Source organism: Fundulus heteroclitus, chromosome 8, assembly GCF_011125445.2.
Source record: "Fundulus heteroclitus isolate FHET01 chromosome 8, MU-UCD_Fhet_4.1, whole genome shotgun sequence".
In the NCBI taxonomy this organism is placed as follows: domain Eukaryota; kingdom Metazoa; phylum Chordata; class Actinopteri; order Cyprinodontiformes; family Fundulidae; genus Fundulus; species Fundulus heteroclitus.
In genome coordinates this window covers 29,293,709-29,320,415 of record NC_046368.1, presented here as the reverse complement: position 1 = coordinate 29,320,415, position 26,707 = coordinate 29,293,709, and the positions used below count along the sequence as shown (strand labels likewise).

Below are 26,707 nucleotides of genomic sequence, written 5' to 3'. Positions count from 1 at the left end.
TCCGTACAAACAACACACTGTGAGGACATTTTGCATTGTGAGGACATGTCCTCACAATAACTTGGTTAAGCGCCTAGCACCGCTTCTTCTCCAGCAGTAATGGAAAGGAGAATAATCTGTGTTTGGAACAACAGCTTTATCTCTGTGTTGCATGGGGTTGACCAGTCGACAGATATTCCCGGCCAGGATACTTGTGCTGCTTGCTTCCTGCTGTGCTTGGGTGGTTGTCTTGTCGAAACACCCATTTCAAGAGCGTTTCCTCTTCAGCATAAGTAACATCAACTCTACAGTGGAAATGCACAACGTAACAACTCGCAATCTTCATTGCAATATCCCCCGTTTGTGATAGTGCAATAGCTAAAACCTGTTCGGATGCAATACCAGTAATGTATTCGGCCTGGATCCCCTGAAAGTGAGCTGGAGGGTGGTACTGTGGTAAGGGATGTCTGGTTTTCCCTCCTGGACCTGGGTTTGATCTGTAGCTAGACGGGTGGATGGACAGGACAAAGTTGGGACAGATAGAACCCCCCCCTTTTTTTTTTTTTTATAAATGAAGAAATAATGTGAAGAGTGAGCATCCCACCTATCCCCCTAGAGATTAGTCTAGATATGCTATCTCCCTGCAGACTGAGTGATTTAGGCCCCCATCACTGCTATGCATTTCTACCAAATCGCTGTTCTTTTCCCTTACTTGAACTTGGCGTAGCTGTTTTTTTTAAGTAAATGTCATCAATGAAGAATGAAGGTAAAATAATGCGTTTTCAGTTTATCTTCCACCTTCTTTACAAATAACTCCTTAGCCGTTGACTGGTCCAGCTTTTCCTATATGTTAAATTTAATCTCTGTGTAATAACTAACCCTCTGTCTGGAGTGGTTTATATAGAAGGCATCTGCCCAGTTTCTTTTTTCATGGGAATAATAAAGCCTTCCATGTAACTCTACACCTTTCTGTCAGCCAATCTCTGATATGCAAACCATCGTGCCGTGCCTTGCCGGGCTGCAGCTTGGACTCTGCTCAAACACACGCCGCTTTGTCTCTGTCATGCTCACTCCTGCATAGAACTGTCTGAAACCTTCCAGTTTGTTCTGGACTGTGACAAATGTATGAAATATTCCAAACTAACACAATGTTTAGGTCTCCTGTTTTAGATTTGAAAACAGAAAACTGTAGTGATTTCCCAAGACGCGACTCTGATTCATTTTTGAGGCACATAAATGGTTCTCCTGGAGTTTTCTTGAAATGTTCGGATCACCTGAACCCGGCTTTGTTTGTGTGTCCAGTGTGCGGGGACGTCCACGGCCAGTTCTTTGACCTGATGAAGCTGTTTGAGGTGGGCGGCCCACCCGGCAACACCCGCTACCTGTTCCTTGGAGACTATGTGGACCGAGGCTACTTCAGTATTGAGGTAGGCAACGCTCTCATTTTTTTAGGGTCCACTTCTTGTTTTCCACTAGAAATGCATGGAGAAACTGCTTTGTGAGCAAAATTCTCTGATTTATTTATTTTTTTTTTTTTTTTTCCACCTTGACTGACCCAGATTGGGCAGTCTGAAAGCTCAAGTCTTTTTCAACAATAAATGCAATCTATAAAAGTCCCTTCTGGTGCAAACACTCTTTAGTGTGGAAGTTGTTACTGCAAGAAGTCGACTCATATTTGGTGGTTTTCGTAGTCGAGCACACCTGTTGGCCACATTTCCCACACTTTCTTTGGTGGGACGAAGCGGGGGAATGGATTGTAGTAAGGTTGATGAACTAGTTAGGCTCCTAGCACCGTTTCTTCTTCAGCAGACACCCACCAGTGCAGAACAGAGGGGCTAGAGTCAGCAGTAAGTTGAAAGAAACGGTTTTCTCCTGAGGTGTCAGTCTTTCCTTCAGGCTATAAAAGTGGTTGAGAACTCGGTGCATGCTGCTCAATTTAGCTTCTTGGCTATTTCATATTTTTGCAGGTTTGGGTGAGTAATTCCTGACTGTTTGCTATTAAACAAAGCCAGTTAAGATGGCTTGCTAGTTTTTCCCTGACTGAAGAACATTTTTTTGAACTGGAGAATGACCAGATTGACCCGGAGTCGACCTGAGCAGATAACAGGAAGGTATTAAAGTTAACTTGCTGTGTCTGATTCCATTGAGATTTCCTCCTCTGATGTCATGAAACCTGCTGCGTTTGGAAATACTGACAACCAAGTACGCTCTGGCTACTAAAGTTAACCAGGCTAATTCCTGATATATATTGCTAAGACCAGTCCCAATCCATTTTGTCTATGTTTTCAATTATTCAAATCTTGTTTGTGGCAACTCCTGGCTATAAAAATATGCTCACAGCAGGAAGGCTAGACAAATTATTTTCAACTAGGTTCCAGTAGAGATCTTAAAGTGAAATGAATTGAGCAAACTCTGTTTTGAGTTTTTTTCCTTGCTTTCCTTCGGTCATTTCATTTTCTTCTAGTCTTTTAACAGCCAAGGCTCGCACATTAAGGCCCTTTCCAGTAAACAACACCCATACAATAACAATATTTCCATAATTACAAGTGATGGTCCTGCATTTTGCTGACTTGATGTTCTAATGTAGAGCTGTGTAGGAAACGAAAGACACTTTGTTGGTCTGTTAGTCTTGACTGCCAAAGTCAACGCCCCACCCACATACGAGCACACATGTTCAAACACAGGTCTGCCTATGTCTCACTCACCACCTCCAGACACAAAATGTCTTCATGTGCTCTGAGCTGAGGAGGCGACGGTGTGGGTTATGGCAGCCAGCCGTTTCACCACTCGTTCCCAGGAGTCTTGAACTCATTCTGGTGCCGCTAACACAGCTGCTGCTTCTCTCAACTCCTTTAATGGAGACATTTGGTGTCTTCAGGCAGACTTGTTATCCAGAGCACTCGGTCAGCCTGACCACTGCACTGTAGTCTGCAAAATAAAAATAAAAAATTTCATGGTGAAACTGGAGTGATTTTTAATTCATCAGAACCGCTAGATTCGTTGAACAAAACCTGCCAATATCCTTGGGTTGAATTCAGCGATCCACATGAGGCACCAACGAGAGGGGTTAATTTTTTTACATTTCTTACGCTACCCCTTCAGCTCCCTCTGTGTCCCTCACACAGGTGTGGGCGTTAGATCCGTGGCACCAAATGTATATAGTGCACAGACTTAAAGGTATACTATGCAACCAGGGATGATTTTCCAGCGAGGCTCCCCCCAGAGGGCGAAAGTAAAAGTGCACTGTCGTAAATATGCTCAGCTGTTCTGGTTTCTCCGTCAAGCCAGGCGCGGTGGTTTTAAGCTTAGCAGACAGGCGAACGCAACGAAAAGTGGAAAAAACGGCAGTACAAACAATGACTAACACAGTGAAAGTATGAACATCAGGGTTCCCGCAGCGCTATCTTGGCGCTATCTTGGCGCTATCTTGGCTATTATAATAATAATAATAAAACTCGATATGCTTGCATGTTTATTTGAGGTTAACACGCGGTTCTTTGTTGTTGCTTTCGCGCGTGCATATAGTGAATGGCAGGGCAAAAACACATGGAGTTCTCGCCGTAAAGCAAGACCGACTCTCGCTGTCTACTTCTGAGCCTGTGGGTGCGGGCCGAGAGCAAATACGGTATTTCCCCCACAGACCACCAGGGCGGCCGAGAAAACCTTTGTTCGACCTGAAATGACTCATTTGATCATCCAAAACGGTATGGAACACATTAATTAACTGAAAAATGTTGCATAGTATGCCTTTAAATCTCACACGCGCTCGCTCATCACGTGTCTGGCACACTCAACTCTGACAGACTCCACATTGCCTGCTGCATGCTGGCGCTCTGCTCCATCTCCAACCACCCACCCAACCCGTGGACATCTAAAGAAGCACCTGGCCACCTGGCAGCCAGAAATGTAGATTTCACAACAAGTTCCACTGTGGTGGATTAAAAGGGTTCACCACGTTGTGCTTTTAATCACTGGCTAGGGGACTGGTGTGTTAGCTCTCTAGGCTACTGCTCCAACCCAACATTTCTCCTGATTCTGTGCTCCTCACTGGATTAATCGCTGCACAAATCCTCACCTTTATAAAGGTTCCTCTGAGCTGGAGACTTGACCAGGATTGCTCTCATCTTTATGGATGCTGTATTATTAAAAAGACTGATACCAGCTATTCTTTCCGTCTTAAATTAGCTTGTCATTCACCTGAGAGTAAACTCTGCTCCAAAGGTAGCTGTGCTTTGCTCGTTCAGCTTATTCAGGTCTCAGCTGTTCAGGGCAGGACCGTCTGCTCTGCTGTCCAGGAAGACATGTAGGTACCTACATAGCTGTGTTCAGATGATCAGCTGAGCTGCTTTTCTTCTATCTCATCATCATCATCTCGCGTCTCTTTGACACCAGCCTGTCTCTGTGGTCATTGGATGTCTTTTTATCTGATCTTGCATCACAAGCGTCGCAGCTCTTTGTGCCTCCTCTCTTATCCTGGCAGGTCTAATCTCTGACGTCTGAACAATAGAAACTGTAAAGATAAGGCTTTGCTGTAACGAGGGTTGAAGACGAGATGCGGGTGTGTACTTGGTTTAAAAGCTGCTGCAGGTTGACATCCAGTCTCCCATCGCATCTGTGTCACAGCAGACCGGTCCAGCCGCTTCTCCTCTGGGCCGCTCCAGCAGGCTGTCAAGCTTTGCCTGAAGATGAAGAAATTCAAATGAAACAGGTGGTTGGATTGTTGCACAGACACAATGAAACAGAGAGTGACGGCTGGAAGGAGAGTCGGTCTATATGACAGCTCAGAGGGATGTGTCGGTCTCTCAGCAGCTGTTTCCTCTCATGCATATTAGCGTTTTTTCCGGCGGCCAGTGTTATTGTGAGGAAGCTGCCGGTCAGACTCTTCACCGCCGCGCTGCCTGGTTCCTGCGCTGATCAGTCCTTCAGGATTTCTGGTGATTACAGTCGTTTTATAGAAGAGCAGTTCACCTCATGCTGCAGCCGTGTTTTTTTTTTTTTTTTTTTAGCAGAACCTGGCTGCAGAGCTCGGCTCGTACTGATCAGTGATCAAATGGAGGAAATCCCTGCAGCGTTTAATGATAATTCTGTCCCTCATGATCCCGTGTGTTATCCTGGAAACGGTTACAGATACTGATTAGTGTTGCAGGCAGTCCTGTTCCTGTCTTCCTGTGCTGTTTGCTGAACTCCGCTCTGGTCAAACTGCATATAAGCTGTGCTCTCCGTGTTGAAACTTCTGAAATGTATCTCTAGTCTGGCTGCAAATGGATGGAAATCCGCTTCTAAACTCGACAGTCGTCAAACATTTGGAAACTTCAGGCTGTTTTGCACAAATCAAATCCAACTAAGAGAATCCATCTCTTTTGTTAGCTGCACTAAAGCTCTTTTAACATTTCCATCTAATTTCCCACATTTACAATCATGCTTCTTTGTTTCTTTACAGGATTTATAAAAAAAAAATGCGCTGCAGCCGTGGTTAGCATTGCTAAATGCACCACTGGTGACTGGCTGCCCATACAGGAATTAATGGGGAGAGTTTTGTGTCCAACCTCCTACCTTTAATCTGTCAGCAATGATTTAGGCTGATTTTCTTACTGTTTTAGCAGTTAGCACGGTTAGCATTAAAAGTTCAAGTTTGAATGTAACAGAAATACTTTGCTGTAATTAAATCATCCTTCCTGTTGCATGTTGAAGTCCGTCTTGCTCCAGACAGCTGATCATTGTCACCTATTGAAACAGCAGCTGACAGACGTCCCAGCAAGCATGACTGGGGACAAAAAACAGGTTCCCGCGCAGCGGCCTCTTACTCTAGCAGAGCTTCCTGTGGTTTCATCAGTAAACGCCTCGTTGATATTAAAGAAGACGCACTTCTTCAGTCGATCTGAGTTTCCATATCGAAGAGCTGCTGTTACTTGTGGCTGCTTGTGTTAACTATTTAGAAAAAATGGGATTTTATAGTTTGTGTCCAGTTGGCCAGTCACTGCTCGATTGGTTCATCTAAAACTGCCTCACCAGCCTTTTTCCACTCGCAATGTTTCATATGGTTCTGACCCATTTGCTTCCTTAGGCGTGTGAGTGAAGACAACCGAATGTAACGCCAGTGCAGGAGGCCATAGTCAGCCTTCTGTCTGCTGTCACAGGGATTACTGATGCTAGCTGAGGGGATGTGGACAGGAATGATTAAACACGTCTTCATTATGAAAATGTCTCCTCAGCTCTGTCGTGTTTTTGGACTAACCCCCTTTTTCCTTTGTGTGTCTGCAGTGTGTGCTGTACCTGTGGGCTTTGAAGATCAACCACCCCGACACCCTGTCCCTCCTCAGAGGGAACCACGAGTGCCGACATCTCACAGAGTACTTCACCTTCAAGCAGGAGTGTAAGTGTCGCTGCCTCGCTTCTGCCGTAAGCGGCTTGTTTCATACAGCGGGGAGGCAGGAGCGCCGTTTGCTCAGATTTTGTGTGTCTCTGTGTCCTTCAGGTAAGATAAAGTACTCTGAACAAGTTTATGACGCCTGCATGGAGGCGTTCGACTGCCTGCCTCTGGCCGCACTCCTCAACCAGCAGTTCCTCTGCGTGCACGGAGGTCTGAGCCCTGAGATCACCTGCCTGGACGACATACGAAAGGTAGGACCATCACGAGTATGCACTCACACCATGATCATAAATGTACACCAGCAATTACTATTCCTCACCATTAGTATAAGTCTTAGCTGGTTACACAGTTCAACTAGAATCCACTTGTTGTATTGATAGAAATGGAAGTTCAATCTTTTAAAAAAGCAGCTTCAGTTGTTGGGACAAAATTGAAAAAAAAAATCTATGTATCCCTAACTTCCTTTGAAATTGGTCAATTTAAATCCAGAGTCTAACCTGAGTCAAATATCTTTGAAATATGTCTGCAGGCCTCAGTAAAGCACCCTTTATAAACAATTTAATTCAGAATTTACCGCACTTTTACTTATTTTACTGCAAGGCTAGAGTCAACAATAATGTTTTCAGTTTGTGTTTATTTTTTATTTATTTTTTTTATTTTATTTTTTTTTATTTTCTCCTTCAGTGTATGTTTAAAGGAACCAACATTTTCTGCACATCTCAGGTTTTCAGGGACTTTGTTCCATTACTGAGGAACATGCAACCAAATTGCTGCTTCTCTCTTTATTTGGTGCTTTCCCAGATTGCACTACTGACCTGAGGGGTCTTTGAAGGCTTAGACCTGACATACAGCTGTGAGACACACTCTGTAACATTAGGGACCTTGAGGAGCCCCGTGTGATGTTTGCTCAGATTAGGATTGACCAAACAACATAAAGTATGATTCGAGGTAGCTTGGTGCTGTTCCTGAAAAGTTCCACCAATTCTCTAGTCTGCAGCATTTGTTGAACAGACGTTTGTTACATCAGAGTTAAAACTAACACAATACAATTCTTTCATGGGTGCAGTCTGTGTTAAATCCTCCTCAGGTCACAGGGAAGATGATGTTTTTTAGAGCTATTGCTGCTAAAGGGAAATCTCCAAGCTGCTGAACCAAAGGATGGACTTAGCTTAGAAACACTGATTCTACTTTCAGTTTAGTTTGAGTGAAAATGCAGTACATGAAACAACATGTAATTTGCTATGGACCAGCTGATACAGAAAATATGTCCAATTAAAAGCAAATATTTACATACACTGTAAGAACAGATCCCCGACTATTTATTTTCTTTACTCTAATCGGACCAAACGTTTCCTTATTAGATCAGCTAGCAGGTCGCATTACCAAAAAACAGTTGTTTTTATTTGCTGAATGCCAGAATGATGAGATAATTTGACTTTCTTCAAAATCCTAAACTTACACACATTAAGATTACTATGACTTGATGGATTTTGGGAAAGCCCAGATCATGATGTCAAACTGTTGGGAGAGGCTTTTGGAAGAAAACCCAAAACGTGTGACAAAATGATAAAGTTTTTATATCAAAGAAAGTTTTGTAAAAATCCAGTTTTCCAGGCGTAAAGCAAATAGAAAGAAATTTTATCATTCTAAAGGACCCAAAACAGGATAAGGTTCATCTGACTCGATGTTAGAAAGAAAAATGTCTTTTTTGCTCAATTCTTGAAAGTATTAGGTTTTAAAAGCATCTTTTACTGTAGCTGGGATCATGTGTAGTTGATGCATCCCTGAAACATCCCGTAGGTACGCTACGTGGCACTCACCCCCGTTTTTAATCAAATCTCTGCAGAAAGGTTTCCCCACCGCTTGTGAATAACGGGTTTCTGACCGTTTGTGTGCAGCTGGACCGCTTTAAGGAACCGCCTGCGTTCGGGCCCATGTGCGACCTGCTCTGGTCAGACCCGGGGGAGGACTACGGCTCGGAAAAGACCCAGGAACACTTCTGCCACAACAGCGTGCGAGGCTGCTCTTACTTCTACAGGTACGGGCCTCTGCAGCTGCGTCACAGAAAGCCGACAAACAGCAGCCAGCTCCGTTAATCTGAGCTGATTAAAGCCTTCGCAAACAATGGCTTATCTCCAGATAAGTGACGGCTGCTTAAATCCCCTGTCACACAAATACTGGGAAGAAATATTAGCGTTCTCCTCCCTGTCTTAATATTTGTCCCGAATCTGCCACGCTGACACCAAACACGGCTCATAAAGGAGACGGAGCTGCTCCTGGCAGCGTCCAAAAGCCTCTCTTATCCACCGCTGGTTTGTTTTAGCAGCTCCACCGTCTCTGTTTGCCTCTGGGGGGTTGTGTCGGCGGTTCCAACCTCGCGTCCTTTCTATTGGCTCTGAGGCAGAGCACACGCAGGACGTAGCCTTCAGCTTCCAGCCGGAGCCGCGTTCACACTGCAAAAACGGATCTAAAAATAAGTAAAATGTTCTTAAAGTTAGTGTATTTGTCCTTGATTTGAGCATGTAAATAAGATTATTTGCTAATGGAATGAGTATTTTGACCCCTAAAATAAGATAATTGGACATCCTGCACTTGAAATAAGATGGAGATGAGTTGTTCCTATTTAAAGTGCAAAAATCTTATTCCGTTGGCAAATCATCTTATTTACCTGCTCAAATCAAGGACAAATGCACTCATTTTAAGAACATTTTACTTATTTTTAGTTCCGTTTTTGCAGTGCAGGTTGGCAGAGACTGCTCCACATAAACAGCAGCAGTGAGGAGAGGTTGTCAGTAGCTTCTCCAGGCCTGCTCAGGGCATTTCTTCTGCCTTTGGACTCATTTTTAGGTGTTTTTTATGCCACTTAGATATCTGATCTATGTGTTCTTTGGTGACAAAAAGGCCCGTTTCTCAGACCTTTTATCTACCAGCAGCCTGTAACAAAGACTGCATGAGTTTTTCCCTCCCCAGAGCCGCTCCGTTACTAAACCAGGACCAACACTAGAGCCAGTTGTGTGGGGACAGAAGGGACAGAACCTGCTTGGTTTCCTGCAGCCAGAGCCACGTTGTTGCTACGTCCTCTGATGTAGTCTGAATTATCTCATTGCAGAGCAGGAGTTTATTAATCCAAGTCCCTATTTATCTCCTTTTTTTTTTTTTTTTTTTTTTTTTTTTTTTAATTTTTGCATTTTACGATCGCCACAAACTCACAGACCACCTGCCTTCATCCAGCGGCTGAAAACGGGAGCAACGCACAGTTTTAAACGGGGTTATAAACACCAGCTGGCGATATTGCTATAAATGGCTGTGCGGTGCCTCTATCTATCAGAAGTGAGGTGGCTTCTCAGAGTAGATCACATAGAAACCTCCTCTGACGGCCCCCCTCAAAGCCTCGACCTTATTAAATCCCTCATTTCAGTCCTGCTACCCTCTCTCCCAATCTCCCTGTTGAAGCCGCCGCCTTTACTGTCATGGCAGCCTAGTCGACAGAGGGAAGGAGAACCGGGAGGTACGCCTGGATAACTAATCACATTTGCAATATAATCGCAGTGTTAAAAAAAAACGCAATTTTTGGCTATGTGACAATTAATGGATCCGACGCCTCCTTTAGTGTCAGTAACATGTTTAAAGTGGGTTTGCCTCCACATGGAAGGGAAGAGAGCTGCAGCAGTGAGATTATCTAGTTTTATTATTTGTTTTAGAGTTTATATAATCAATCTTTTTTTTACCAAAAGCTTTCATAGCATTAAGTACAGGTTAAACTGTTTAATATATTGTTTTGGTTGTTGGTTGCACTTTATGTATAACAAGGATTGATATCTAACTCAATTAAAAGCTGTTCTCTTGAATAATTATATTCTTATTAGTAAAAACAGTTACATTTCTTGTTTTAAGTAATCCTTGTTTACAAGGATCTTTACCTACAGGACATTTTTGTTGCTTGCGGCTAATGCAGAGAAAAGTCCAAGATAAATCGCAATTATGGTTGAAATACATCACGATTTTGATTTTTGGCAAAAAAAAAAATATGTCCCTGCGGTGTGGACCTATCAGTCCTGACAGCATGCAGCAGTGAGTCCCGTCTTCCCTTGTCTCTGCAGCTACCCGGCAGTGTGCGACTTCCTGATGAACAATAACCTGTTGTCTGTAATACGAGCACACGAAGCTCAGGATGCAGGGTGAGTCCCACTTTTACCCTGCGTGATTATTACGGAGTGTCCTAACGCTTGTATGTCCAGCTTCCTGGTAGAAAAACACGAACTGTCCTCTGACCATGTCCCTCTGATGTCCGCCAGGTATCGAATGTACAGGAAAAGTCAGACGACAGGCTTCCCGTCTTTAATTACCATCTTCTCCGCTCCTAACTACCTAGACGTGTACAACAATAAAGGTAGGAGAGGCGCGCGATGGAAACCATGGAGACCGGCCAGAGACCTTGAGTCCCTAGCAACAGAAGCTGGAGATGTTGACGTGTTTGTGTGTCGTCCTCAGCTGCGGTGCTGAAATACGAGAACAACGTGATGAACATCCGGCAGTTCAACTGCTCCCCCCACCCCTACTGGCTGCCCAACTTCATGGACGTCTTCACCTGGTCGCTGCCCTTCGTCGGGGAGAAAGGTTAGTCCTGGGAGCCGACCAGCGGTCCTCACAGACGCAGACCCTGCAGCTGAGCAAAAGGCACAGAGAGCTGGAACCTGCTTTGATAGTCTCACGATTCGTACTTGAGGTTGTTCAAGGAGGCCCAGTGAGAGCTGTTCTTCTGTTTCGCTTTGACTTGGTTGGTCTCACTTTGGGCGCCAGTCAGTAAGAGGAGAGACGTGTCAGTCGTTGGTTTCCTCCCTTCTCTGGGTGATTTCTGTGCGTCCTTCATCGTTTGTTGAAGTTCCTGAATTTAGCGGCACCTAAAATGATTCAACCCCCTCTGCAGATCAAGTTTATCTGCAAAATCTAAGATCACTGTCTACCAGCTACTGGAGTAAGAGGCTTCTCCAAAGTCAGAACAAAACGCCACCTTTAAGGGTTTGAGTCCACCGTGAAGACGAGCATCTGCACCCTTTTGCCTTCACAGCCTGCTGAAAACACAAGGAAGACTGCACCTGGCAGCGTTCCTCATGGCTAGGGTCCCACTTCACCAGTGTTCTTGGGTCTGTGCGCTGTAACCGACTTCTTTAGCAGAGTTAAAGCCAGGAGACCAGCTTACTCGCAGGATTTCTTCCTCACCCCCGTCCTGGGCGACTCTGAGGCTGGCTTCATTGTCCTGCCTGAGCTTCAGCTTCCTCACCAACAGGATTTCCTGACGTGATGTGATGTGATGGATCCACCTTGGCCTCCACACGCTGCAGTCAGGAACCTGCTGGCAGTTGATGAAGGCTTCCTGTTTCTGCCGTGGCCCCCCGGCGGCGGGGCCTTGGCTTTGTTAAATGATCCTGTTCCTAGTTTGTGCGAGGGCTGTCCTCTGACACACGGCTAACATCAGCAGCCCAGGTACGTCAGAGGTTCTGTCTGGAGAAGACTGGCTGGGACCGACCCGACACCAGTCCTCCTACAGGGCTCTGTGCATGTTTGTAAACTGCTGAGTCATTAACGGTAGGATTTAGTGTATTGACCATTTAAACTATTTAAACCATTTCAGAGTTTGCCTTTAAACCTGATTAGCAGGGGGGGTTGATTCATGGCTAATGCTCTCTGTGCTGCCTGTTTAGTAATCAGCCAGCAGCCTGTTTATTCAGCGTTAGATGTCCTGCAGACGTCTCCAGTGTGTGCTGCTGCTGCTGCTGTAACCGTACACAGTGCCCCCTGCTGGTGTGTTGTGTCTTCACAGTGACGGAGATGCTGGTGAACGTGCTGAACATCTGCTCCGACGACGAGCTGATGTCCGAAGGGGACGACACGTGTGAGGGTAAGAGGAGACGGCCGGCTCTTTTCCTCGTCTCTGAAGTCGCAGCAGAGGCCCCTGCAGCAGGGGCCTCTGCAGCAGAGGCCCCTGCAGCAGAGGCCCCTGCAGCGGAGGCCCCTGCAGCGGAGGCCCCTGCAGCAGAGGCCCCTGCATTCCCGCCGTAGATGTGAAAGATGTCTGTCCGTTAGGTGTCATTTCCAGAAGCTCCTCTACATGTGAAACTGCAGCTTCCAGATCAAAGTGGGGGGTGCCTTCAGCCAACAGAAATGGCTGCACTGGGCCCCACTGCAGTGCGCTCAGTGGGCCCCACTGCAGTGCGCTCAATGGGGCCCAGTATGCGTTGGGGAATGAGTTTAAATCAAACGGTGTACACAGAGCCGCAGGTCAATCTGGACAACCTTGTATTGTCATTTTTTGACCTTTTTGGTTTACTTTCTGCTCTTATTCTGTTTTTGTTTTTTTACAAATGAAGCATGTGGAAAGTATGACGTGCAATGATATTCAGCCCCCTGCTGAACGCTGCACTTCAGCTGCTAGACCTTTGGGGTGCCCCCCTCCACCACCACCATCTTTGTAATACAGCCCAGTCAGATCCATGGATGGCCACCAGGGTAGGAGGCGACAGTAGGGCTGGGCCTTTATAATCGTGACAAGAATAAAACTAGTGTTGTCTGAAAACCCCCAAACTGCCAGTACTGTCAGGATTGTTGTCTTTGCTGTTTTCTCCACTGTTGGTTTTTTGAGCGCATCAGTAAATATAAAAAAAAATTAATATAATTAGATGCAGCTACTGTGTGCAGTTTGGTAACAAAGTAATCACACTTTTTTATGATCCGATGAAACATCTTTCGAATTTAGTTTTCTTACATTTTTAAATGTTTTTAAGGACAGTATTTGTGCCCATTGAGCAATAATTAACACGCGATCACAGCCACAGTTTCCTGAAAAGGACTGCAAGAAGCTGTAAATAGTCTTTTATCGTCTCTTGTCGTTATCACAACATTGCTACGACATATAGTGATAAAATCTAAAGCTCACATCGCCCACCACTAGCCTACAGCCTTTCTTCCAGCCCTCTCTGTATGGAGCTCCATCCACCAGCTCTGACCCCCCCGCCCCAAGCATGATGCTGCCACCACCATGTTTTCCTCTCAGGTTGCTCACCAGCCAACAGCCACATTTATTCTTGGGACCATAATAGATCTGGAAGGCCGTCCTTTTTTTAGGTTTTTAATAGTGAAATAGCTTGTATCTATGTATCAGTTCTCTTCCTCTTCTCTGCGGTGCGCTGCACTTGTTCTGTTTATCTCAGTGGAACAGATTGATGGTTGTAAGGTGGGAAAGTTTGAGGAGGAGGAAGATTTCTCAAGGCATTGTGGGGGGCACTCCTTCCATCAGCCGCAGGTTCTTCATCCACGGGAGAAACGGCGACTCTCTGCAGAAATCTCTCTCCATGAAGGCTTTGCACCAGATTTGGTGGTTTTTTGGTTCCGTCTGCGATTTTAAAGAGCAGCCGTTCATCTTCCACTGATTAGCTTAATTTCTTGACCCCACAGACGTTTGGTCAGAATGAAAACGGCTGACTCGGTTCCCCTTTTTTTTCTTCTGTACAGCCGAACACGACGATTGTGAAGGTGTCTCATCTTCACGGTTCTGCAGGGAGCTCCCAGACAGCAGCTGCCGTGTGCGGTGCAGCAGGGTTAGTCAGTCTCTGGTTAAACGCTGAGCATGAGGCGACATGTCGGCCGGTGTCACGCCTCGCTCCCTGACGTATGTTCTGACTCGTCGGGAGTCGTGCTGCGGCCTCGCCTCGCCCAGTGTGCCGTTGCCGAGAGACTCGCCGCGTAACGGCTGGGCGCGTTGCCACGCCGACGCACAGTGGGGCGTTTCACGCCGCATTTGATTAATCAAATGTAGTGAAGCCAGATGAGGAAGCGAAACCCTGGAGGAAGTGGGCTCAAAGCTGCTAAACTGCTCTTCTCTCAGCGACTCGCAGCCCGCCTCTCCTCGCGTTACGCCTGCGCTGCCATACCTGCATCATTTAAAAGACGAGGGAAGGCTGATCCAAGCGCTGGATCAGGTTTGACAGCCAGCTGCTAGCAGGGAGCCTTTCTCAGGGAGGTGCCCTGCAGAAAGCATGCAACAGAGAACTTTCTCATGTTTAGTTTTTTAAAAGTGAAAGAACATTTTTTCCAGCAACTGGAACTGTGTGTTGAAAGATGATCCTAACGACCTGTTAGTGAAATTATAACAGAGGCTCACTCTAAAATATAGGCCGCACAAAAGCTTCAGAGTCTGTTGCTGCCTTTTATGTTGCATTTTAAAATGTGATTTTTAGCTTTTACTTTGAACAACGGCTGCATCTACACTGCAAAAACAGAACTAAAAATAAGTAAAATTTTCTTGAAATTAATGTATTTGTCCTTGATTTGAACAGGTAAATAAGAGGATCTGCCAATGGAAAGAGTAATTTTACACCTAAAATAAGATAATTAGATATAATGCACTTGAAATGGGTTGATGGAGATAAGATCTTCCTATTTTAAGTGCAAAAATCTTATTCCATTGGCAGATTATCTTATCTACCTACTCAAATAAAGTACAAATACACTAATTTCAAGAAAATTTTAACTTATTTTTAGCTTAGTTTAGTCTGTTTTTGCAGTGTAATGGGCAGAAACCCGTTTTCACCCTGAAAGGTGCGCTCCAGATGTCTGCTGGTCATCCAGGTCACCATCATTCCAAAATAAAGTAAAAAAAAAAAAAAAAAAAAAACACTCCAGATGTCTGCCTCCGTCACATGGGAAGCAGCCCAAACTCTTCATCTCTGCTGCAGCAGGAACATTTTCACAGCTGGATGGAGCCAAATGTCAGGAAGGTAACGGGGAAACAAAGGAGGCGTGCCCCCAGGGTGGAAGGGGCCGTGTTTTTCTCTCCCTCAGGGTGTCAGCGTACAGCTGGTGGGCTCAGAGACGGCACAGAGCGGATGTGCAGGCCTGCCGCCGCTGTGCCGCTGCCCTGGTAGAGATTTCAAACGATCACATTATTACTGCGGCTGCGTGAAGTCGGACTTGAGCGGGAAAATCCGCCGTTCGGTGTGTTGGTTTTAGCAAAACTCCATAATAGCGGTTATTGGTAGCTGTAACTGGGGCGGGGCGATGTGGCCTAAAAGCATATCGCCTTATATGGAGCAGTTCACCTCTACTGATAAATGGACGATGACACCAGGAACTTCTGATTAGGAACTGTTTCTGGGGCCCAGCACTTCAGGGGGAGGAGCTTAACAGGAGGTTTTGGACGCCTCCTGTTCCTCCTGTTCCTCACCAACAGGAGGCGCTAAGTACGGCGGAGGATGCGGCATGCTGTGGGCCCGGCTTTCTTTCAGCAATCCGCCACATGCGGCCGGATAAAAACAGAAATGGCTCGGCACCCCCGAGAGCTAAATCCTATTGGCTTTTACTTTGATGCTGCAATTTTTTTTTATTATTATTATTTTTTTCCCCCCCAAAGTTTTTAATGTGAGATTTCTTTGTGGAGTGAAATATTTATTTTATTTATTAATTTTTACCAGGGATGGCTGTAAATGTGCGCTGTATGTGTGACCCATAGACGTCTAATGCTGCTAATTATTTAGTTTAAAATAAGTTGAGCCTTATCTGCAGCTGTAGTTTGTCAGAGGGTCAGAGGAGCCTGTTGATGGGGGTTCTAACTCCAGGGAGTCACGGAGAACGTGTTCCTTCTGTCCCCGTGTTCAGGTGGAGCTCCTGCTGCCAGGAAGGAGGTGATCAGGAACAAGATCCGTGCCATCGGGAAGATGGCGCGCGTCTTCTCTGTGCTCAGGTGGGTTCCTCGCTGTTAGCTGGGATTATTGGACCCTCGTCAGGCTTCATCCATCCATCCATCCATCCATCCATTTTCTGACCCGCTTAATGCAGAAAAACGTGTTATCTTTACTTTCAAAAGTGGCAACAAATGAGATGATTGGACGGCCTTTGCTCTACTTTAGTGTAGAGATAATGACTTTCCTTTGGTCTAAACATGTCCTCCTTTAATCCTGCAGAAGTGTGTCATTCTGGTTCTGATATTAGTCGACCATGACCCAGATACGCCTCACAAATGAATGTGGACATGAATAATTCCAGGCCAGCCTTGTGTGGTCATGCTGCACCGCAAACCGCCATGGAATCAGTTTCCAGGTTTTTTTTCAGGATCTCTAACTCGTGTTTAGAGTCTAAAAGATGGCGGAGATTGTTCTGAGTCAACTCCAAGCACGTTTCCAGCGTTCAGGGTAAAGACTGGTGAAGCTCCGGCTCCCAGTGAGCGGCTGGCCACACGTATGAAGAAGAACAGGCCTTTTGTCCTCCCTGGCTTTTACTGTCAGTATATGTTCGCCTGCTGATTCTCTGACTCCAAGATTCGGAGGCGAAAACATAAAAAACATGGTCGCCCAAACGTCTGAACCGCCAAAAAGCAGGAACTGCTGCAGCATTGCCCTCTACTGCCCCCTGGTGACCTCAGGAGTTGCTGTACTAACCCTGTTCAGCACTTTGCCAAAGGCTCAATGGAATCTCATGCTATGGTGTAAAAAAAAATCTACATGTTTATGCCCCTCTGTGTTTGTCTTCTACAAGAACAAAAATAATATTAGAAGTTAATTTTCAAGTCTTAACACAAAGTCTGGATTATGTTTAAGCCTGGATTTTGACCAGTTCCTTCTAAGCCAAAGATGTTTGAATCTAGACCGCTCCATAGCGGCTCAGACTGTGCAGATGGCGCATGGAGATCAGAAAGTAGAACAGTTTTTATGTCGGAGTCCGTAGAAAATCCCAATTTAAGAGGTTAGAGTTTGTGGTTGTAACGTGAGCGGACGAGGAAACGGTCAGATGTATGAAGACCAAGCAGGATGCTTCAAGTCAGACATCCAGCCATATTCCAAGCCTAGCTGGCTTCATGTAGCCGGTGAATACGCTGAGATATTTAGTCAACACTTGTGTTTTTTTTTCTTTTTTTCTCCCCAGAGAGGAGAATGAGAGCGTTCTGCAGCTGAAGGGGCTCACCCCCACAGGAACGCTGCCCATGGGCGTTCTCTCTGGAGGTCGCCGCACTCTGCAGAGCGGTAAGTGGGAACTAGCGTCCCAGCACACACGCTAACATGAGACTTAGCCACCGCTAACTGCCCCCGTGCCTGTACTCACCCCCCACCCCCACCCCCCACCCCCCCGAGACTAACTGGAGCCCCCCGGGCGCTGCTCACCTGCGCGCACAGCACCGATGGGCGCATCGGAGGAGAAGATCAGGCCTGCTTAGAGTTCTCCATCCTGCTGCGACTCTCAGGCAGAGAGGCTGGAGGCTATGAAGCCTTACAAAAGAATAACGAGGGCGTGCCCCCCCCCCCCCCCCCCCCAGCCTCATTCACTATGAAAGAGAGAGGATTTTAACAGAAAGGCAGAAGTTTTCACCCCCCCCCCCCTACTGTGCAGACTCCCAATGTTCATTGATGTAAGATGTTTGATCTCCGTGTTAACAGGACTGATGGATTGCATTGATAAAGTGTCTGACTTGAATGCTTTGAAATATAACGTTCCCACTTCTCTCTCCATTGTTTTTCTTTTGTTTTTTTGTTTTTTTTGTTCTTTTGTTGCTGTTGTTTTGGGCATGGCACTTCTACTCACGCTTACACAGCCACCGTAGAGGCAGAGGAGGCACGAGGTACGCAACCCTTTCCGTCCGTCTGTGTCCGTCACCGTCTGTCTCTGTGTCCAGTTCTGTCTGGGCTCCTGGAAGCTTCTCCGTCTCCGGTGAAAGGACGGCTGCTGGTTTGGCAGCAGGTTCCTCTCAGGGGCCAATCACAAACCGGCAGGTCTTGTTACGGACTTAGAGTTCTTGGTATGGACGCCGCTGAACGTCTTCTAACTGGTAGCAGATGAGTCTGTCGCTCATTAGACCAGGACTCTTCTAAAATCTAGAGGCGCTGTGGGAGAATTCTTTTTATTTATTTTTCCCAGTTGATCGAAGTTTGCAGACATTTGCATTTCGTCTCTGACGGGACCACTGCAGAACCCTGATAGCTTTCAATCAAACACAGCGCCCTGCCCAGCGACCAAACATCTCTGCGTTGCTCCAGAACTCCCGTGTCAACCTTTCAAACTCCGTCTTTCTCCTACAAATGCGAGGCGAGACGAACTCATCCGCCCCGGCGTTTGTCCTGCTACCCGGAGCCTGAGGTGGTCTCTGTGATCTGGGAGGGAATCCTCCGTCAGCTCCTCCCAGGGTCGATCCAGAGCGTCACAGCTGCCTCACTGCTTCTAATAAAAATGCTCCCTGCGTCGCCCCGTGTCCCGCTGAACGTCCGGCTCCTGTAGGTGGAGGACGGATGAAGCGTCCGGTAAAAGCCCCGCCTCCTCCTGTCCAAAGAGACGGGGAAGGCTTCCAGGGAGGACCGCTCCCGCCGAGGCGTCCGTTTGGCTCAGAGAAGTTTCCAGCAGCTCAGAACAGAACACAAAGTAACTCAGTCTAATGTTCCAACCTAAATCTGTTCGTGTTTAGTGAAACTGACTCTCGTTTTTTTTCCATGCCGTCTCTGTCCTGCCATGAAGTAAGTTTGTCTTTTTTTGCTCTTCTCTCAGTCTCTTTGAACGCAGTGTTTTCTCTCAGCTTCAGTAGTGCTGCTGTCGGCAGCAGGCTCAGAAACGACCCAGACGTCTGGCCCGCCCAGCGCTCCTCGTAGACCCCCCCCCCTCTGTCCCGGCAGCCAGCCGCTAACAGTCTATTGCTTCAGTACAGAACCTGCTTCAGACGAGCAACCGGGCCGCTGAAAGGCACAGAGTGATCAGATCCAGTCACGTTTTCAAATCTGATAAACAGAGAAACGACCACAGCTTTTGACCCCCCTGTGAATGTGGGCGGGGCTTTTCTCTGTAGCTGGTTGTTGCTGCTCTGCTCGCCTGATGGTGAGAGCAGAGCAGCACAGCAGCGGGTCCAGTGGGCCTCCATTCTGCAGAACTGTGAGCAGGATGGTGGCGCCACTTACAGGACAACACCTATAGATGGCGTTCAGGCGGTCGATGGGTCTGGCTCCCTTTCTGAGTCTGCTGCCTTTCCTAAGCATGGTTCTGGTTTTGGTGCTGCTTCCCCTCACTAACCGCCTCCTTTGTCCCCGCAGCCATTCAAGGCTTCAACCCGCAGCACAAGATCCAGAGCTTCGAGGAGGCCCGGGGTCTGGACCTGATCAACGAGAGGATGCCCCCCCGCCGCGACAGCAGGCAGCACGAGGGGCCCCCCTCCCTCAACAACCTGCCGGCCAGCACCGGACCCCCGGACAAGAACGGCACCAACGCTCAGGCCTAGCTCCTTCCGGCTTCTCTTCCTCTCCTTCTCCTGTCCTTCCTTGCTTCCTTTTCCTTGGCCTCCATCCTCCCGTCAGCGCTGGGGGGAGGGTTGGAAGTGGTCCGGTCTGAGTGCTTATTTATTTTCTCATCGAGTAAATATCATAGTATGAGACTGAACCGAGGAAATCTCAAAGTGACCAGGACCGGATGCTTGCTGGTACCCCACACCACACCTATGGGCCAGCCTTCTTTCTTTCTTTAGTTTTTTTTTTTTTTTTATTATTACCATGGGGTGGGGGGGGGGGGAGAGAAATGCTCATTCAAATGCCGTGTTTGTCCTCTCACACACACACACACACACACGCACACACACACACACCCATCGTTTTCTTATGCCAACAATAGTGTGACTGAGCTCTGCGGAGCAAGTATTGACATTTATACTGTATATGGATATTTTAACTGTTCCTGCTTTTCAATGTGACAGTTTTTTGTTCTACATAACGGAGATCGGCGGGTGGGGTGGGGGTTGTTACTCCGATACATTAGGACTCAGAGAGCGGTGTTTAAACCTGCTTCCTGGAGCTGATCCTCAGCTGTCAGCTCCAGGTGGGATGGAGCCTGCAGGAGCTTCTGCTCTGAGATCAAACCTAAAGGCTGATTACTGCAACTCCAATCATCGCAACTAAATTCCTGTTGCTTTTACTTGTGGAAAAGAATCGTAAAATCACAAAGGAAAGCTAGCTCTCCGGGTTAAATGTCTAAATTCAGACTTTTTGTCATTGAGAAGTGAGGTTTTTGTTCTCGCTGGTTCTCCCAGCAGTTGATCTAAGGTTCTGGGGCGGTCCTGATTTACCCCCTCAGAGCAAAAACCAAACAAATGCAGAGCTTTTCAAAGACATTGATGATGGAATTTGAGCTTTGGAAGCAGAGAATCATTCTATACAAATCTTATTGGGGAAAAAAAAAAAGTTAACATGTAGCCAATTAAAACTATCATTTAAAGCCGTTAAATATCCAAATATGTGTTTAAAATCTTGTTAAAAGCCTAAAACGATTTATAAATTGCTGGTCTTATCGTGCAGTTAAAACACCAAGAGCGAATGTTGTTCTTGAAATATCAGGTGAATAGAAATATCACAATTATGACAAAATAAAGAAGCTAAAGATTGAAATAGTTAATAGTTTTAAAAAGCTTTATCCAGATGTGTGCAACATCCCTGGAGGTTTTGGGGGTGTGAGCTGGACGTCCAGCTGAAAGCCAGCAGGTCAGACCTCTCAGATGGCTGAAAACCAAAGTTTTAAAACAAATTGACTTGAAAAACGAGGATTCTGTTCCAGACCATGTGAAGCGGAGTTGTTGGACAGACTTTGGTGCGAGCGGGACTTGGATGGGGTTTATGTTGGGCCTAATTTCTCAGAACATCTCACAAATTGTTTATTTTTTTTCTTCTTTACAGATAAATTTAATGTTTTTTTTTTTTTTTTTTTTGTTCATGTTCTGCGAGGCCTCATTTATGTAGACGTTTCACTCCATTCAATAAAAAAAAAAACGCAAAAATCCACTTGTTGTGCTTCTGTGTGAGTCCTGCGCCGCTGCCTGCAGACCCTGGTGTCGCCTAGCAACACGGAGCCTCTGCACGGCAGCCCGCCGCTGTCGCCTGATGGGGAGCGGCGAGGCAGAAGGTCATGGCGGGGAGGACTGAACGACGCGGGGGCGTATCAACCAGGAGAATGTGATCCTCGCATGATGAAAACATCAGCTTTCTGTTTGAAACCATGGTGACCACACATCAGTTACATCAGATCTGTTGGTGCAGAGATTTCAGTGTTGAGGTAGAAGAGACGAATGCCAAAATAAAATGATTAAATGCTTTCTCCATTACACACAATACGGTTGTTTTTTTAAATGTTGGTGATTATGGCTTACATCTAATGCGCAGGTGTCAAACTCAAGGCCCGCGGGCCAAATGCGGCCCATCAAGAGAAATTATCCGGCCCTCAAGAGCCAAAAAAAGGCATATCATGTGATAAAGTAGATTATATATCCTTTTAAATTGTATAAAGGGGCTAAAACTGTGCCTCCTGTAAGTGTAACTCACCCCAATATTAACTTTTCTTGCAGATAAACTGTATAAACTGGGCCTAAGGTTGCTATTTCTATGTTACTGTGCATTTTTTATACTTTTATGTGAACTGGAATGAAATTATGAAATGAAAAGTATCATCTATACACGTGCAACCGACCCTTTTAATGACTTCATGACGCCAAAGTGGCCCCATATAGAAATGAGTTTGACACCCCTGATCTAATGTAACCCTTACATTTACTTTTATTAGAAAATCAAATATTGCATAAGATCTTTTCAATCAAAAATGTTATGTCATGGCCTGGTTAAGACTGACTGCAGTTTTCCCATATGTCACCTCTACAAAACCTGGATGCTGTCTTCTGTATCCAAGCATATTTCTGAAACATTTAGTGGAAGAACAGACATGGTAGAAAAAGATGCATCAGCAACAGGAACTGCAGCCTTAAGACGACTTTAAAGAAAAGCCAGTTTAATAATTTGGGATGGATTTCTAAAGTAGGGAGTTCAGCTGGAGTCAGCTTTCTAAAGCCACCAGGACATGGCCTACAACTGTCTCCTTGGCTGTGCTACCACTGCTGAGACAGAGGCATCAAGGCTGTTTTACCTGGAGACAACTGGACTGCTGCTCATTGGTTCAGAGTCCTCTTGAGAAACCTCCAGATGAAGTTAAAGTCAGCATGTCAGTTGGAAATGAAGAGATGCACTGAATCCAAGCTGATGGATCTCCACTGTCAAGCTTCCTCAGTTGGTGGTGGTTCCTGGAGCCGTGACCTCTGCTGCTGTTTCTCCCTTCTAAGTCCACAGTGGATGGAGCCACCGACCAGGAAGTTCTACAGCTTTTCATTGCTTCCATCTGCTGGCTAGCCTCATGAAGATGCAAATGTTGGTTTCCTCCAGGACTTTAATGGCCCACACTAGCAGAGGTAGCTTATGAAAAGCCGGTTCAATGACCATTGTGTTACTGTGATTAGCCTGACCTGAACCCTGTAAAGAGCCTATGGAGGAGCCCTACTCCTGAATGTTGTTGCCTCCAGTACAGAGGTTGTTCAGCATGGGCAGTGCAGGGGTGGAAGTGCATCTGCATGCAAAGTAGGGTTAAGTGTTTTAGACAATGGTCTGTTACAAGATTAACTACATGGAGGCAAGACTAATGGATGGCTGGCAGAAGGCCAGTGCAAGTTATTTTCTCTAAAGGATCCCTGGTTGAGACGTCTAGGCAGCATTGGAGGTATAGGTAGAAGCTGATCTGTGTTTGGACTGTTCTGATCCATTAATATTTTTTGAGTTATCCAAAAATATTAGCTTCAACCAAACCTCCAACTTGTATGTTAGAACAAACTATTATTTGAGGAAGTATTCCCTTTCATCACTGCCCCTGTTTAGATATTATTAATCTATCCTTAATTAACACATATGTACCACAGGCTTTTAAGGTACACTTATTTAAATCACCCCAATGACGTATAGGGAAGTTGTTTAGAAAACTGCACTTCACCTGCTGTCCAGTAGGTGGCGGTAATATACAAAATGCCATTAATAGTCTCTGAAGGTAGTGATTGATGAAAACTAGGGTCAACAAAGCTAAAGAGAAAACATATTTTTCAGGTTATCAGTTCCCACTTCTTTTCTTAAATGAGTAATTATATACAATATTGCATGATACTTTTGTAATTAAAAAAAGGTAAGAGATTTTGCTATTTCTCAAACTACTACTTTATTGACCCTCCCCCCCAAAAAATGAAAATTGTACATTTGCCCTCCTCCTGTATATCCAGCCTTTCTGGTAATTTTTTTTAAAGCCGTTTTAAGGACTATTAGCTAATAAATGATTAATTGTTTCAACTGATAAATAACAGCAATGATAACTAGTGTTATTGGTTAATTCCTTGCATTCTTAAGTTGCACTGGATCCAGCAGCAAAGTTTAAACAATTATTTTACATTTAATTTGTTACCAACCTGCACCTGGCCAGAGTTGTTGCTTTAAAAATACATGATTCCTTTACAATAACCACTAATCAATGAACAGCACTTATTTTATTATCACAATAATCAGGTAAACCCATATCTACAGCACAGAAAATGTTTTTGGTAAAAATTGTATTTATTACAATAACAAAAAAAAGATTCAGTCCACAGGTACAACTGATACCTTGACTCTCTAGAAGCAAATATCTATAAAGCAGAGGATGTATAGACCGTGGAGTAGGTGATGGACATGTAGAGGATCCCTGGGAGCATTTTGCTTAGCGCATCCAAACGTCTCTGCTTCTGAGCAGTCTGCATAAAACCATGGAAAATAAGAAATCACACTCCATCAGGTTAGGTTTACATAAAATCCACTCTTAGAGGAATGTGGATTTTTTTTTTATGGACAAGTAAAGTGAATGTGCTCGGTTTGATCATTGGTACTTCATTATGGCAGACAAATATTTCACACCAGAATGTGGTCTACTATGGTGATGCAAAGGAGAAAGTTTTCGCTTTTGGAGGGAGCAGGGTGAAGAAATGAAAAAGTTGTTCCAGTGTTTTTGATCTGTTGGGTCGTACGCCATTATCAACGTTAAGATTTCAAACACCTCTCATCTCTGAGCTGCTGCCAACAACTAACTGTATGTGTTCTCTTCTATCCTCCTAACATGAAAGCTGGCTCAGAGCTTATCTGCTTAACTGTGTTCCTTTCTGAGATTAAGTCACCTATGAAGCTTGGTGACTTAACCACCGAGCTCCTTAGACACCTAGCTTAATTACAGACCTGAAAGGACCTGATGTCCATTTCTCTGACACAGAACGTATTCCTGGGTCAGTGCTTCTGTGTTGTTTTGTGTCTCTGCTCTGTCTTTTCTTAAAACAGTTGATGGTGGAAGATGGCCATTCACATTTAGTCCTGTTGAAGCTGCAGTCTTTGCGACCGCCTGCTTTAGAGCAGCTCAGTATGTCGAGCTCGGTGTTACATAGAAAACAGTTCCATGTGAAGACTTCTTGACGCTGAGCAATTTATATTGTGACGCTGCGTACAAGGTCATGAAAACGTTGCTGGTGGAGTCCCCCCTAAGTATGCGAGGACGTCCGTGGACTCATGCATGTTGACCTTTACAGGAAAACTGCCAATTTTTGGACTTGCCCCTGCTCTGAAAACAAAGAAAGCTCACTGGAGGAGCTGTGGAGGGAGGACTGCAGTGCAGAGGAGAGCAAGGGGGAGGGACCTGAAAGGCATACTTCTTTCTATCCACGGTTGTCTTAAAACTCCCTACTGCAGCTTTAATGGGGAATTTTTCTCTCCACTGTCGCTACATGCATGCTCTGTGTGAGGGATCGCTGCAAAGCCAACAACACAATGCAAGCAGCTGTCCACAGCGGCTACACGCTCATCCAGGAGTGAATGCTACAAGTCAATGACTCCATGTAATCTGCTGGCATCCCTTAGAAAACTTTAACTAACCCTTTGGATGATTTAATTGAGTTTATTTTGTAAATTGCCTTGAGATGACGTGTTGTTAAATTTATAGTTGGTAATCTTGTTCAGAAACATTTTTTGTTATACTGGGTGAAATGGTCCTTCGATCCTGACAGTAGTCAATCCATTATGTAGTCAGCAAAAGGAGGTTAAAAAATTAGATCTCTCTAAAGGCTGCAGGCCTGTAAAAACTGGACCAATCACTGTCGTTCGGTCCAAATGGCAGTGATTGGTCACAGTTTTTACAGAGGATTAGTCCTGCCCACACACCCTGTGTTCCGGGGGTATTACCTTATCTATTGGTTGTCCCACATGTCAGTCATTTTGACGTGCTCACATAACACCAATGTGTGTCCATGGTCCTTGTTAGTTTTCTCTTGCTGGCTGCGCATGTGCACTTCTGGTGTTTATGTATCAGGTTAGCTTTGTTGTTAGCCATTCAGTGTAGCTCGGCTGCTCTCACCATGTACTTTGAACATAGATGAGAGTTGCAAGAAGCAAACCGTGTTCATGTTTATGAGAAGACAAGGAAGCTCCGGTGGAAAGAGATAAGACTAGTGTGGATTTGGGAGAATCATTTTCTTCTCACCTTGGGAGTAGACTTGCTCCAATTCTGCCCAAGAACACAACCATATTTAAAGAGTGGTATTCAAACATTCTCTGGGAATAGTTTCTACCGACAATTTGGTGACAAAAGGGCACCGCCTAGGAAATAAAAAGTGAATGTGCCTCACAGATCAGAGCATTTTAATTTTGGACCAGTGGTCAACAGTAAAGCCTGTAAGCAGTATTAAGACAGCCAGGGGGAAATAGAAGCTCACAAAGCCACTAGCTTAAGGATTTGGACCAGAAGTGGAGAATAAGTTTGTGCACTGTAAAAAACAACTGAAAATAAATGCTCCAGAAAATCATGAAATCTTTTTTAACATCCTCTAGAAATGTAAAACTGTCTAAAAATATTTAAACACATTAGTGTGATGCCACAATATTAAACATAACAATCCAGAAACCCTCTGTGACAGTTCTGGTGAACAAAACTCACCTAGGCAAACGGAGCGGAGTTCAGCTAATACCCGGACACAAAAAATACTGTAAAATGCAGGAAAGAACACCAAACACAAGGAGTTTTCAGTTGAACAGATTTATTCGAGTCATATGACACAAACTGAGCACTGTGAGGATGAAGGACACAAAGGTGTCCTTAACTGGTACCAGTGACACCCTAATGAGCAAAAGCTGCTCCTTCAAAGTGTTAAAGTGATGAGTACTAACATCAGTGCTCATTGAAAAAAAAAACTATTCTCAAACTAAAACAGTTCACAGTAAAAACACAATCTATAAATAAAGCTGCCCACAAGAAATAAAACCACAACCAGCTACTGAATGAGGCGTTATCTCTTCAGTTAGCCCTCATTCAAGTTATAGAGCAGAAAGCTGTCAGAGTTGAATCAGGATGAGATTGGGCTGGTACCATGAAGCTGCTCTCTGTTTCATGTGAGTTCAAACAGGCTGAATGTCTGTTTTTAAAGCTGTGACACAATGTTTTTCTCAATAAACGCTGTGTTTTCAGAGACATGTCTTAGAT

General features: G+C 45.2%; 1 protein-coding gene across 2 annotated transcripts in view; it reads left to right on the top strand.

Annotated features, from left to right (window-relative positions):
• Window positions 1-21,124, top strand: part of ppp3ccb (protein phosphatase 3, catalytic subunit, gamma isozyme, b) — a 37,561-nt gene extending 16,437 nt beyond the window's left edge. Inside the window, exons 3-14 of one of the 2 annotated variants that reach the window (XM_012869650.3) lie at window positions 1,282-1,406; window positions 6,241-6,352; window positions 6,455-6,600; window positions 8,248-8,387; window positions 10,450-10,527; window positions 10,645-10,739; window positions 10,841-10,966; window positions 12,171-12,248; window positions 16,001-16,085; window positions 17,264-17,361; window positions 17,928-17,954; window positions 19,417-21,124. In XM_012869650.3, coding sequence (XP_012725104.1) covers window positions 1,282-1,406; window positions 6,241-6,352; window positions 6,455-6,600; window positions 8,248-8,387; window positions 10,450-10,527; window positions 10,645-10,739; window positions 10,841-10,966; window positions 12,171-12,248; window positions 16,001-16,085; window positions 17,264-17,361; window positions 17,928-17,954; window positions 19,417-19,592 — 1,286 coding nt within the window. In that variant the 3' untranslated portion in view covers window positions 19,593-21,124. Of the gene's footprint in view, window positions 1-1,281; window positions 1,407-6,240; window positions 6,353-6,454; window positions 6,601-8,247; window positions 8,388-10,449; window positions 10,528-10,644; window positions 10,740-10,840; window positions 10,967-12,170; window positions 12,249-16,000; window positions 16,086-17,263; window positions 17,362-17,927; window positions 17,955-19,407 lie in introns of both variants that reach the window. The other variant, XM_021320042.2, reaches the window with a different exon arrangement.
• Window positions 21,125-26,707: the final 5,583 nt, after the last annotated feature.